The sequence below is a fragment of the Athene noctua genome, chromosome 2 (assembly GCF_965140245.1).
Source record: "Athene noctua chromosome 2, bAthNoc1.hap1.1, whole genome shotgun sequence".
Classification (NCBI taxonomy): Eukaryota; Metazoa; Chordata; class Aves; order Strigiformes; family Strigidae; genus Athene; species Athene noctua.
In genome coordinates this window covers 58,985,170-59,000,266 of record NC_134038.1, presented here as the reverse complement: position 1 = coordinate 59,000,266, position 15,097 = coordinate 58,985,170, and the positions used below count along the sequence as shown (strand labels likewise).

General features: G+C 39.9%; 1 protein-coding gene across 1 annotated transcript; it reads right to left on the bottom strand.

The window, feature by feature from the left end:
- Positions 1-2,985: 2,985 nt before the first annotated feature.
- Positions 2,986-5,838, bottom strand: MC5R (melanocortin 5 receptor). Its single transcript, XM_074897767.1, has one exon. The coding sequence runs from the start codon at positions 5,766-5,768 to the stop codon at positions 4,791-4,793; it is 978 nt and encodes a 325-aa protein (XP_074753868.1). The 5' UTR covers positions 5,769-5,838; the 3' UTR covers positions 2,986-4,790.
- Between the last annotated feature and the right edge of the window lie 9,259 nt (positions 5,839-15,097).

The following is a 15,097-nucleotide window of genomic DNA, read 5'->3' as shown; positions in this document are numbered from 1 at the left end:
AGAGGGTATAGGGAGGTGTGTTGGAGCAGAGACCCCCTCCTGCAGCACATGATGAGAGGTCAGGCTGTGCCCCTGCAGCCCATGGAGGTCCACAGTGGAGCAGATGCCCACCTGCAGCCCATGGAGGACCCCACGCCAGAGCAGGTGGCTGTGCCCAAAGAAGGCCAGGACTCTGAGGGAAGCCCGTGCTGGGGCAGTCTGTTGCTGGGAGAACTGCAGCCCACAGCAGGGACCCACGCTGGAGCAGTTCGTGAAGAGCTGCAGCCTGTGGGAAAGACTTATGTTGGAGTTGTTCATGGAGGACTGTCTCCTGCGACAAGGACCCTATGCTGGAGCTGGGAAAGAGTGTGAAGAGTCCTCCCCCTGAGGAGGAAGGAGCAGCAAGAACCTCTGATGGACAGATTGCAATCCCCATTCCCTGTCCCTGCACCACTTGGGGGAAGGAAGTAGAGAAATCATGAGCAAAGCTGATCCTGAGATGAAGGGAGGGTTTGGTTGAAGGTGGTTTTAAGATTTGGGTTTATTTCTCAGTTTGATTGCAAAATTGAGTGGTGGTGATGTTCAAATTAAATTGATGTTCTTTTTCTTCTCCAATTAAGTCTGTCTTTTGCCCATAACCATAATTGATGAGTCATCCCTCCCTGTCCCCATCTGTATCCCCGAGCCTTTTGTTTTATTTTTTCCTTCCTGTTCCTGGTGGGGAAGGATTGAGCGAGCAGCTGTGTGATGGTCTGTTGCCCTCTGGGCTCAAACCCCAACAGTAATGTAACAAATAACTGGATGACAAAGAACAGAAAGGTTAGGGAAAAAGAAACTATACATCCTCACATACATTTCGCTTGTTGATATCATTTGTGGTTGTAGTCTATATTTGGGAGTAAACTCATTCACATGTAGGCATTATGTAAGTATAGACAGATACATACCTCAGATTCTCCCTTTCTGTCCTGTATGAAGAACAAGCTGGATCCAAGATGCACACAGCTCTGGCTGTAATACATTATAAGATTAGAAAAGGAGGGAGACCATCTCATGTGGACATAACCTAGCGCAGAGACCTATGCAGGCAGCTCCACCACAGCCTGCATGACTCTCCATCCCTAATGTGGGGATCCCCATTTCCACATCCATGTTACCATATCCTATTCACCCACCCTCCACCTAACAGCAAGGGCACAGTGCATGCAAACCAACACAGATGGAGACTGAGACCATCCATTGCAATCCCTGAACACATCAGTGGTCAGCACGAGCTGGTCTTCTCTGCAAGAAGCTGACAGCTGAAGAAGGATTTACTGCAAGAGACACAGGACAATCCCTAACAAAGCTTTGGGACTTCAGAGACCAGACTGTGTGAGGGAGGTGGTTGCTTCTCCACAGAAGTATAAACCTTTTCTGCCTTCTTAAAGTTTGTGTCTGCAGGAAATTCCTGTGGTTTGCACAGGATTCCAAAATGCAACTAAAGTCTTCAGACAACTACTCAGATAAGGTTTTCTAAGAGGAAAAGCCTAAGTAGTAGGAATCTGCAACACATTCTCAAAAGGGAGTTGCAGGGTTGCACAGAATTTGCAGGCCTGTAGGTTGCAGAGCTGAAAACAATCATCCCTCCCAGCCCAGACCCAGAGGCAGTAGTACTTGGTAGTTAGAGTCCTTTGTGACAGTCTTGTGCCCACTTGGGAAGCAGGGTCATAAAGCCCAGTATCATCAATAACCTTTTTGCTCCATACAGTTATGACCGTTTTGTGTTAAAGATGCTAAGGCTCTTGGAGGTATTTCCAGGTACTATATTGTAGCCTTGGCCTGGAGAAAAGATTGAGATGTTCCTAATGTAAGTACAGGAGCATGATGGGTATGGGATTAACCAGGCAATGCCATCATTTGTAAAAGCCAACCTTCTACTTCAATCTACTAAAGCTAGAAAATCTTAGAGCAACATATAAAGTACTTCAGTGTAATCTGGAAGCAGAGCAATTTACCTACCATCAACCAACCTTTGCATTATTATAGACTAAGAATCTAGTCTTTCGCTTCACTAGATGAAGTTCTGGTGCAGCTAGAAATGTTGATGGATTGTTGTTTGTTTCTTTGTTTTTTAAATATTCTCCCTGCTCCTATTAATGTACTTAACATGCAGATGAGTTTACAGAAGTTGACCCCACCTGCAACAGGAGTGAGTTCAGAATAATTTCGTATGAAAAACTTTAAAATAATGACATACAAGGTAGAAGCAACAAAGTGTTCAGTCATCAAAGCAGAACTGAACAATAGAAGTTGGGTTTGGAGCTCTGGGACCGAAAAAAAGTGTGATGTGAGCTTCTTTCCAATGACCGATACCAAACCATAAATGACTGGCAGTGTAAGCAAGAGTAGTATCCTTGGCTGTGGGGACATGGTGCAATGACAGCCTAGCAGCTAATTTTTTTCATGACTGTCCTGTGACAACAAATTTCATATTTACACAGTATTTGCTTGTCCCAGTCTATCAGAATGCTTAGCGTTTTCCAAGCTCTGGTAGAAGTAAAAAGATGCTAAATGTTGCTTTTATTCTGCAGCTAAACAGGAGAAAGAAACAGATTAAAACACCTCATGGCTTCAGGGACATCTATTTTATATGCATTCCTATAGTGTAATTTTTTTCAGGAACTGTTCTAGTCTTTTCTTGAAAATACTTCCATTTCACCCTCAAACTGTTTTAGCTTCCCACCTGCAAAGCTTATAATGAGGATATGATGCTGACACCTAGAGGAACACAGGTATGAATGTAAATACATTTTATTAGTCTCTAACTCTCTTTCAGAATGTGTTTCTTAATAAGACATCTGCTTAAAGTGAGACATGAAAGCCTGTAATGCAGTATTCCCTCTGTGAATAATCTATAAGGTTAGCACACACATTACAATGAATAACCAATAATAGTGGGTTTTCCAGCAATCCACTTTAATAGTTTCTTCATATGTCTGTGTTTATACATCAAATAAACTTCCAACAAAAAAGTAATGTACAATTCAAAAAAATACCCAAAGTTATTACAGTTTGACTTCCTCTTTGTTGATTTACAATTATGTACAAGACTGTCTTATCTGCAATACCCAGTGAAGTTTTAATTATTTATTTACAAATCAGCTGGTGCCTTTCACTATGAAATTGAACTGTCTACTTTTGTTATTTACATCCATAGCAGCAAGAGCCCACTCTTAGCTGTCATTTATGGATAGGGTTAAGAGGTGGACTGAAACAAGGCAAGATTCTCACTATCAACCACAAACATACCTCTGAAACTGCCTTTCCAGATATAGCTGAAGGAAGATTCCAGCACTTAGTGTGCTGACATAACTATTGTATTTACAGTCCACATAATAAGGTGTGTCCACTGAGAATAACATGTTAGAGGGAGATATGTGCAAGCTGGAGGCAGTATATATTTTAAGGTGCAGCAGACAAACGGTATTACTCTAGTGCTAAAGATGCACCCTACTTATCCTGCCAGAGACATCCAAAGCAAATGAAGACACAAAGCAGGCTATATTTCTGAATGTGAGGAGGAGCATCTTTTACAATTCTTCTTACACAAGAGATTAAATTAGGAGAGAAAAAAAAAATCTATAATTTTATCATGTTACACAATCTGTTTCATAGAATCACAGAATAATTTGTGTTGCAAGGGACCTGTGGAGGTCACCTATTCCTAATCATTCAAAGCAGGGCCAACTTCAAAGTTAGAATCAGCTCTCAACTTAGAGCAGACTGTTCAACGCTATGTCCAGTCAAGTTCTGAATATCTTCATGGATAGAGATTGCACAACCACTGGGCACCTGTTCCCATGTTTGACCACCCCTGTATTGAAAAATTTTCAGAACACCTGATCAGAACTTCCACCTTGAAGGTATAACCTAAGGCCCACTGAATCAAGTCCTTCTGTTGACAGCAACAGTTTTAGAGCATCCCTAAAGCATGACACAAGGGTTATTCTTTTAGCTTTTCGGACATTATATGACTATCTAGAGATCATGTACCCTTTACTTCCCTATTCCTGATGAATAAAGAAAACAAACAAGCAGAATCAGATCAGTGTTCATATTCAGCCTTAAAATCCACCTATGGTACATCCTAATCCACATTGACAAAAACACATATAGTCAAATACGACAAAGTACTGTATCTAACCTGGAAAATCTCATGATAACACTGTCTTCTTACATAATACACATTTTATGACAGTAACAGTCATGACTGGAATACAAGACTGTTGATATGTGCATATATATTGGTCATAACTGTTGAGCGAGGTATGTGAACCCTGATAACTGGGGCTACTTCTCTGGTTTTATGTCTTCAGAATGAAAGAGCAAAAAAACTGTTAATTCTGAGCATCAAAATAAACCATGCTGTATCTAGAGAGACAAAGAATATCAAGAGAAATACACAATGAGAGGCTGATGAGCTCATTTGCATGGCAGGTCACACTCGTTGCATTTAGCAGAAAGAAAAATAACTCTTTCCCTGTATAATCCTCTTATAAGATCCAGTCTTCAGTAGGGCAAATGATGTTCAAAATGTTCTTTCTCCCCATAATACAGATACACTGAGTAGCTCCTACCACCAGTGTGAGAGAGATGTGTGGATGGAAAGAAAGGTAAAATCAGATATTAAAAAAACGTTTTCTGATTGCCACAGAAATCATGACAGCCAGATGGAGAAAGATGTTCCATAAGCACTTCAGCAGAATTACAAAATGCGGCAAGATGTTGCATTTACATTCTCTTCCCTGGTTTGGTTTGGTTTTGTTTTCTTAATACTTGTTTGATAACCCACAGAGCATTCTCAGGCTATAGCAACAAATTATCTCTTTGAAGGTCTTCCTCATTTCCTGGCTACGAAAGGCATAGATCAAGGGATCAATCACTGAGTTGCACATAATGAGAATGAGGTACATGTTGAAGTGAGACATGAAGCAAACACAGTAGAGGTTTTGAGGGCAGGAGATCATCAGGATGAGATGAAGGAAGAATGGAGCCCAGCAAACAATGAAGATGCCAAGAAGCATGGTCAGAGTGATGGCTCCTTTCATGCTGGTTCTTTGATGGACAGAGTTGTATCCAGGCAAAGCAGCTATTTTCTTCACATGAGTTCGAGCCAGGAGGAACATATGGATGTACAGTGAGACCATGAGGAACAGCATGGTGAAAAACATAGTGATGAGACAAATGATCACGTAAGTTGATTCATAATAAAGAATGAAGATGATGCCACAGCCTGTGCAAAAGGTCCAAATGCATGCAATAATAAGCCCTGATCTTTTCACTGTCATGATGTTGTGATAACGCAGGGCATAGAAGATAGTGATATATCTGTCTACTGCGATAGCCAGCAAACTGCACATGGAAGCCACCACAGATATGCAGATCATTGAATCAAAGACATTGTCTATATGACGGACAAAGGCATCTTCCATAATTATGTGTCTATTGTTTATTAAGTATATCGTTATGGTCTCCCAGGCATTAGACACACTAACCAGCATGTCAGCCACTGCTAAACTGCAAACAAAAAAATACATGGGTGAATGCAGGTTTTTGTTCTTAACTATTGCACATATAACTAAAATATTTTCAAGGAGGCTTACAATGCCCAGAGTTAGGAACACCTCAGCCGCAATGACTACTTGCTCACATGGTGATGACTTGCTCTTGACAGTAGGCACAGTAAAGTTGATACTAAAGGCACTCAGGTTTAGTTCAGAAACATACAGTTGAGAGGACATGTTCATCTCTGGAAGTAAACACGTTCTGTTCTTTCTGAGGGAGTTGCCAAGGAGGGCGATAAATGCATTTTCCAAAAGGCAAAAAGACCCTGCCAAAAAAAATACAGCATGACGAGAACAGGCAGAAGTTGACAAAACAAATATTTCCCATTTCTATTTAATTTGGCTTGTACACATCCTGCCTTTTCTACACCATATTCTTCTACTGATTCTGTATTAACCTCCGATTGACTCAGAGTTTTTCTATCCATCCTTACTGGGACTTTAAAACCACAGACTAACAAAGAGATTCATGCACTCTTCCTTCATAGTTTTGTTTATTTTATTCATTCCCCTAGAAGTGAGCACAATGTTCTGGAAATTCTGATGAACACCAAACAACAGTTTTCAAAGTCTTAATTCTCAGACCCCAGAAATGCAGGAGAATATAGTATTAGGTTCAGCAGAACATGCTCACTTGAATACAATATATAGAAGTTTGTATTATTGCCACAGTTAAGAATTGAACATTTTTAGTAAAAGATTTAAATGCTTTCCTAACCTTACTTCTTAAGTTCACATTAATTGTGTTATAAGCAGTTAATTATATATATATATATATTATTTTTAGTGCAATACTAACATGCTCACTTAAGAGCATGCTATCAAACACTAAGGCAAATCCATACATTTCAGGATACACTAAGGTTACAGAACTGCTATAGGTGAAACTCTGTCATAAAAATAAGATTTCTATTCCAGATCATGAGTATTTTCTTCAATGCTCTTTTGGTAATGACAATATTCAGGGCAAGTTGTAAGCCATCAGATTCTTAATAAGGGGAACATTTAAACTGTTTGTCAGTGACTTGTTGCAAATAAAATTCAAAGCATATCAAGCTAAATCACTTTCAGTTTTAAAAGTAACCTTTTCTTTGCAATCAAGAATTAACTGTACCTATTTACCAGAGCTGCTCCTTCAGCTGCACTTCCTCTTCATCGCCTAGAACCTTTTCTCCAGAGTGCAGAAGTTTCAGCCCCCCTCCTCTCCGGACATCTGGGTCTGGGGACTCCTTGGTAGGAACAGGTGACAACAATAGAGGTAAAGGAATGAGTAAATCCATAGAGTCAAGGCTGACCATGTATAAATTACTTACTGTGCAACTGCCTTTTTATAGACTCCAAGCAATAATGACTTCAGTACCCAAACTGTGGCTCCTCCCCCCCTTCTTCGCCCCTCTGAACTTCTTTTCACAGATTCTTTTAGAAAAGGCTTGGGTTTTTAGCACCATCTAGTGGTCTTCTCTCGTCTTTCTAACTGAACAGTGACTGATCTAAAATTCATTATTAGCTTTTTATATTAAAGGAGAAAATGTACTAGGCATGCTCCTTTCCAAAAACATTTTTTGTTTGTTTTCTCTGCTGTTCCTAGTAATCACTGACAATAAGTTCATGCTACAATAGTTCTTTGCTATGCTCCAAAGACATGAGAGCAGAAGACTGTTACTGAAGTGGGAGGCTTATTACTGTTATAAACATTTTTCTTACAGTCACAGTTATAATTTTACAAGAACAAGAACCACGTTGTTATAAAACTCAGAGAATGTACAGTCAAGGCTGTCACACCACTAAGAAAAGGTATAACTCAAGTAATCTGTGTAAAAAAAATAGAACTAATAAACAGTTGTGTTCCAGTCCCCTTGCTAAAACAGAGATTTTGATGCAGACGTGGAAGGAGTACACAGTGCATCATGCTGGGAGCCATCCTGAGATGGATGTGAATTCCCCCAGGTTTCACAAGGTCTAAGAGCTGGTAAAGTTAATGCTCTGTAATGCAGTGACTGAAGTCTCTCTGTGGGTCTAGCAGTCAGGCAGCTGATGCTCATTCTGGGCCTTACCCAAAAGGTGGCAAAACCAGTGAGAGTCTTTTCTTCAGCAAATGGTCTCTGCTTCTGCCCGCAGATTGTGGAACGTAAAGCACACACCTTCCTGACACTGCCAAATGCCCTTTACGTTATCTGCTAACCAGTCAGTCAAAACCATGCAGGATTTGAAGTTAACCTGAGATAAAGTCTCTGTTTTTCTAAAACACCACCTTTCCCCAGATTAGGGGGTTGGGGGTTTTCCATGTTATAGACAGCTTCAAATGATTACTTTTAACCTACAACATTTTTCTTTAAGAACCGCCACCAACAAACACAAACTTTATTGCTGCATCCTGTGCCATTTTTTTGTTTTCATCATTCAGATAGAGTTTATCATTATAATGCAGTGAAATCCATATTTCTATTCTATTCCACAGAAGCTTCCTCTATTGTTATTACTAGCTTCACCCTAGGGATGCTGAAAGACATGGGCCACAGTATAAAATGTTCTTATGCACAAATAGTCCCTGCACCAAAGGAGACAGTGAAAAGTATTTTTATTCTTTTGAGTAAAATGGCATGGCTCCTCTAGCATTATGCAGTTATAGTCTGGAGATTAACTTCGCATGTCCCTTTTCCCCACTATCAGAAAGAGAATTTAGATTATCACAAACTAGAGGTAGCAAATTATGCTCAAGTGGAGTTGTTAGATCTGAGCAGATAAAGCCAGCTAGTGAAGAGCAACACTCCCCGCTGTATCTCACCTGTGTGCCAAATCTGAGCTAACAGTTCTTTGCTATCCCCAAAAGAAAAGAATAGAGGATGCCAACTTGCAGTTCTCTTTCTGTTCTTTAATGTAAAGCATGTTTTAGTTCTCCTAGGCTATCTTTAGTTATCTTACCTTAGCTATCTTTGGTTATGTTTTGCATAGTTTTTGATTTTTCCCATTACAGACTCTAGAAATCATATACCTAAAAGTAAAAGTCTTACTTCTTTCATTGTTCCTATATCTAGAAAGAATTGTGCAGGCCTTGTGCTCTTTCCACTTCAAATTATTTCTCTTTCGGTATCCTATGTTTTTTCTTATTATACTCTCTTTCTAAATTCTGTTCGTCTTCCCATTTACAAATTCCTCTGTATGTTCAGTTTAATAAAGTTCTTTGCAGTTCAATTTAGCTGCCTTTACAAAAGTTCTCACCGTACCTGGTGGGACTCAGTAGACCAGCTGATTACAATAAATAAATCACACATCAGACTGGATGGCTTGGCTGTCATTCCTTAGAGCAATAGCAGGTCTCCCGCATATAAATTATGGATGAGCCTTTGGATTCTTCTTCCACAAGCCAGATACTGCATGCACAAACCCTGGTACAAGCACCTATGCTAGACAAAGAAACTCCCTTATTTACAAAGCTTGAGAAAAATCACCTGCCTGGAAACTGGGTTAGTGATATAGAGGTAGTTTGTTTATGTTAGAGACAAAATGTAAAAATACTTTTTTCTTTTAAAAAAAAAATATATATATATATATATTGTTGCAGCAAGCAACTATAAGCATTATAGTTTGACAAGCAACTGAAGGGACACCCAGTTAGCAGTGGGTAGAGGCATGCAAGTGAATTATAAGGATAGTAAGTAAAGGGGAATGGGAGCAGATCTTTGGATTCTCTTGGGAAGGATCCAAGAGTGGCTTCACCTTCCAGGTAGAGGACTCCTGACTGAATAGGCTGGTCTTTCAGATGCTCATGATCTTGGTGTTTGGCTCCCTTGTTTGTTCAGTTAAATAAATTCTCTGACTCTACAGACAGGTTGGTGTTTGGTGTTTTCCAAGGCCTCAAAGACCATGTCTGAATTGTCACTGTGGGCAAACAGTACTTCATGCATTGCAAAGTCTGCGCTGGTATTGAGCTATTGGGCTGTACCAACACAGCACAGGACCTGACCTCTTGAGTGCACACAGGGCACCCTGAGAAGCACACCGAAGCCCCTGTCTGTTCTCAAACCACCATTTTCTTTCCACAGATGAAAAGAAAAGAGGAAAAGAGATTGGGTTGGGGTGCTTGGAGTGTTTGTTGCACAGGTCTCCCTGTAGCATAGAAATAATCACAGCTGGGTCATACACCAAGAAGCCTGGATCTGGAGTTCTTGGGAGTTCTCCCAAGGTCCATGGTCATTCCCAAAGGGATGCTAAAATGTATCTTTAGGAAAATGTGTTTTGTTCTGTACTTCATGTAACATCTCTGGTGTAAGAAAAATGTTAACTGCTTAAAGTCCTTATTCCACTGAACTCACTAAGAGTTTGCTTTGGGCTCCAGGAAAAAAAGACCATAAGTGCCCCAGAAAGACATCAGTGAACATAAGCAAGAAGTAAAATACTATTCCAGCAGAAAAAGAGACATCAGTGCCCATTTTGGTCCCATGCCATTTCTTTCCATTGCAAAATGGTGAGAGCAAGCAGAAAGCTGCTCCAACTACAAATCCGCCTCACAGGCTTCATCAGCAACCAGAGTGGGAGCTGTGACAGCATCCCTGACAGAAATACGCAGCCCCTGCCTGCCACCAGCACGACCAGCAATCACACCAAACCTCCCCTTTGCCCACAGGAGAGGCTGTGACTACCCTGAACCATAGGGCAAATTACAGCACGTCAAAACCAGCAGGGAATTGCATGTTGCCTTCATTGACATCAGGACACTGATTTTATCTATGAATGCATAAATTATGCCAACAGTACAATGTGCCCCTGGACTGGAAGCCCAGAGAGTTGCAACGGTTGTGATCCCTCGGGTTAAATTAAGGTGAAACAACACCAAATGATAGGTTAAAATGTTTTACTTGAGGTAGAAAACAGTTTAAACTTGGGAAAGAACAATAAACAATGTGGTGTCTTATAAATCTATAATAAAGAAAATTTAAAAGGAGAGAAAGAGAGTCAAATAAATCTGGATCACTACCCAAGGATACAGCATTGTCTCAAGTCCAGTAATCTTGGCTGGTGGGTGCACACACAGAAAGTTTTCTGTTGCCTTTTAAATTCATTTTATCAGCTGATTAGCATACTAGACAAAGAGAGGCAAGTATTCCATGAACTCATTTCCATGAGAGACAGGCCAAAGGTGGAACATGGGTTCTGCACATGTGCTGGGGGGAATGGGGTACATTAACCCTTTTGTCCAACTGAGTCAGTGGTCATGATCTCCCCCTACCACCTTTACTACTTCCTCAGTTTTTGTTTCTTGGGCAGTTATCCAGTCATTAGCTCCATCTGGTGTCAGTTGTTTATCTTTCTTATCAATCTTTTAGCTCTTCTTTGAGGCTATAGTCATAAATTAAAGCATAGGCTTTAATCTGAACAAATGGTTTTGTTCAGTCTACATCTCCTCCCTTCAAGTCTTATCTAAGGAATTTGGTTATACAATTGCAAGGGAGCAAAACCATGCACCCTTTGATACACCCTGTGCTTCCCTAGGCAGATAACTAATTTCTTAGACTAATCACAAAGGCCACACTTTGCCCTTCAGGTTTTCTGTGTTGATGAATATTTGAGGTATTACTTCCTTCAGTTCCTTGCAGCCCCCAAAGAAGTTTCTGTAAGAGCTTAGTACACTCAGATGCATTCTGGTATTCATCTGTGCTAATCTTAACAGGTTCAGAGAATAGTTTTACTGACACTAATACAAATCTACCCAACTTTTCTAGTGCTAATACATTGAAGCAACTTAATTCCAATGTCCTTCTGTAGCTATTTTTATTTATTTGATGAAAATACATTTGTCCTTCATAATGTAGCTTTGGATTGGTGCTCTTGGCCTATTTAGGAAACCTATCTTCTGTCTACTCCTTGCCTATGCTGTCATTAGTGTGGTATTTCAGAGCACAGAAGATCATCTCAGACTGCCCTAAGAGATAACCCACAGATCAACAAAAGTGAAGACTGTGGCCACCTTTGCATTTGAATCACATAACAAATGTTCTCTAACTTCTCAGACTGAGAAAAATACTTCTCTTGACCTCTGTGCTGAGTAGCTTTAGCTAAGCCCCATCAAAGTCTCCACTGTTACCTCCCCAGCATTACCATCCGGTTAGTCTTTAATGAAGATGGCAATTAATCAGGATAAAAAGTAAAAGACATCAATACTTTCTGTCCTTAAATAAAAAAGCTGGATAAAGTGGTGATAGACCCTTTGTAGTTCAGTTCCCTCCCCTGTCCAGGGGATGGCTGAAAGCCTGAAAATTAGGCTTTGCAGTAAGCAGTGGTAAAGTGAATACGTTCTTTTACATTCTGGCCCTAATCATCAAATCAACATTTGAATGTTTTTTGCAGAAAGATTCACAGAAATGTAAGACTGAACAAACCCCATCAAAATATCACGTAAACTGTGCCCTGTCAACCATACTTAGTATGACTGCACTAGCACTTCTGACCATCATCCCTTTCATTTGATTCCTTCAAAATGGCTTGAGATAAGCTCTGACTGTTCTCAGTTACTACCTACCAGTAGTGCTTCTTGCATCAGAGTAGAAAGCCGAGAATGATGCGATACAGTATAAAAGGCATTTTAAAAGACATCTCCTAATAACCTAAACCAGATGATGTTGTAACTAGCCCCCTAAACTGTAAAAGGATAATCAGAAGTTTAGTAACCATCATTTTTATACGCCTTCTAATGGGAGCCAATTTCAGTAATGAATCATCGCCTAACATTTTGTTACAGCATGGGTCATCAGTACAGATCTGGTGAATCATACAGACGTGCCAGCTGCAGACTCCACAAAGCACAGGTGTCCAGTGAAAGACCATATAAACTTTCTGTCAGAAAGGAGGGGTAATGCAATAACTGACAAACTGGCTGGAAAACGGAACAAAAAAAAGACCAAACACTTAGCAAGTTCTTACTGGATACTACTTTCTACAAGAGAAAGTATTTCTTGCTAGACCACAGAGAAGATCTAATATATCTTTATCCATTAGTATAATTATTTTTAAAAAAACAGTGATTAACAGAACTATTTTAATTACATATTGTAAGATATTCCATACCTCACTTCTGCAAGCTTATCTTGCAATATGGCAAAGGCAAACATTAAGAGCACACTGTTAATTTGTTTCACAAAATTCTTGTGTATGATAATTATTTTTTTTTTTATAAAATGCTGTTAATTTGTTGTATAATTCTGCTCCTCAGTAAGACTTTGATGTTTGAACTTTGTTAGAGTGATCACAGGCAATTCAGTGAAAGCTGATGTATAATATCCAATCTTCAGTAAATTATATTCTAATATTGAATGGAAAAGTCCTAGGTATTATGAATAGAATAGAATAGAATAGAATAGAATAGAATAGAATAGAATACTTAATTAGAAAGGATCTACAGTGATCATCTATTCCACCTGCCAGTTCATATTCACAATTCCCCACTTTTTCAGCCCAGTTTGTAACACCAGTTCTAGGCACATATTAACTGTCAGGTGGACCTTCCAGTCACCTGTTCACCAAGCAGATTATTTTGCTATGGGGACTGTCAGAGGTCTGCTCCAACATCTGTTCCCAGAAAGAACCAGCTGACTTTATTTACACTCTTCTTAATGGGATCTAAGTAGCCCAGCCTCATTTTGTTTCAGATGGGACCAATAGGTAGCTCTCTGATTTTAATATGCCTACCCTGTGATGACAGACTACCAACTATTTCCCTTGGCTCAAGAAATATACGTCTTCTTTTGATGTCGAAGGCTTTCTAAAGGATGGATTTGAACAGGCCAGTCACACATCCACTATTCCTCTCACCTAAATTACTAGCACACAGCCCGGACACTGAATCTTAAACCTCCCGAGTCAGATCTGAAACACAGGCACTGTTCTTCTACCCTAAAGTTTCACACATTCCCAAAAATACAGACCAGTTCTAAAATTTGGCCTTTGCTTTTCTGCTGTCTGCCCTTATGGTCCAGCTCCGGCTTCTCTTTGGCTTAATTCCACTTTTCTCTAACTTTCATCAACGCTGTGAGCTCCCCAGTTTAGAGTTTGCATTTTCCTCATGAAACAAACGTGAACAAATTAATGCACAGACACTGCACAGAGTGTCTGAGAACATCATTGCATTTACATTAACAGATAAAAGCCAAGAGGTTACAGACCACTAGCAAACAGCAAACCTAAACCCAACACATGTGCTTAGGTCATCCTTCCCTGGGAGTTTCCTGCATGTCCATTTGAGTATAAAAAGCCCCATATCCCTCAGAATGACTGAAAAAAAATTATTTCTGGGGTTTTATAAACTTCTGGTCTAAAGAGATCCCCTGAACAGCTGCTTACTTCCCTTTTCCCTCCTGCCAGATGAACACAGGAATACAGCATGGACCCTCCCCTGGGAGCACTGTGCTCCTCATCCTGGGCTGGCTGCTTGGTTTGAGCTGAGAGCCCTGGCAACTCTGGCAACTCTTAACAACAAGCTCTGACTAAACACAGATATACATGCTGTTCAGGCAAATTTCTATAATACTCTGACAGCAATATCAACATTTCTCTCTTTAGAAGTAATTTTCAGGGTTAATGTCTGTACAGATATACAGGTTCTTTCCTCACTCTCTGTTCAGGTTGATAAAAAATGCAGCTACTTCCTATTTAAGGAGGCTTCTAAATGCACTAGAAATGAGAATTAAATAATAACCGTTTAGCTCAAAATGTAATTATTTCTTTCAAGCCCTTACCACACTAGTTTTTCTGACCCTTCCTACAATACAGGTTTGCACTATTCAGTATCTTTTGTTAATGTTGGGATTTTTTTTACTCACTGTATACTGAAAGAAAAAAAATAAACAACATTATTTCAGGAGTAGGAATTATTTCTCAGGTGAGAATGTGGAGTATTGTTATGGCTGAAACCAAAGATGTCAAAATTTAAAAGGCAAATGATGTTAGCCAGGAACAAAGAGATCTGCAGAAAGGAAAGAACTCCAGTATCATGTCTGAACCCAGAATATTGTCTTCTGTACTGATGTAACTGGTTCATTCAGTTGTGCCAGTGAGAACTTAAATCAGTTTGCACTAAAATATTGACCTCGATGGCAAGCTGTTTGCTGACATATAAAAATCAAGTGACTCTCATGCACCCCCCAGATTCATGGCATTCAAAATTTCAAGCACCGTAATCCCTCACAAAAGTAGGCACCATGTGCCCTGCTGTATTTACTGTCTAAGCCAGTATGAAAAGTGAAGCAGAATCTGAGAAAATTTTTGTCATACTGGTTTGATAAGGCTGTCAATAAGCTGCAGCTTTGCCGCTTTCCTGGGTTTACAAAGTGCCTGGCTATAAAAGAAGACCAGAAAATAACTTATTTTTGGCAGGTTTTGATATGCGAATCAAAAAATCTTTTCTTTCTGCACTCTCTGCCCCCCCTCCCCCCCAAAAAAAAACCCAAACAAACAAACAAACAAAACCCAACAACCAAAGAAACCCAATATGATTTCAGAGAGAGGGCAGCCTCTAGTTC

Coding starts and splice junctions, on each gene's coding strand:
- MC5R (XM_074897767.1), bottom strand. CDS start 5,768: ATGAACATGTCCTCTCAACTGTATGTTTCTGAACTAAACCTGAGTGCC.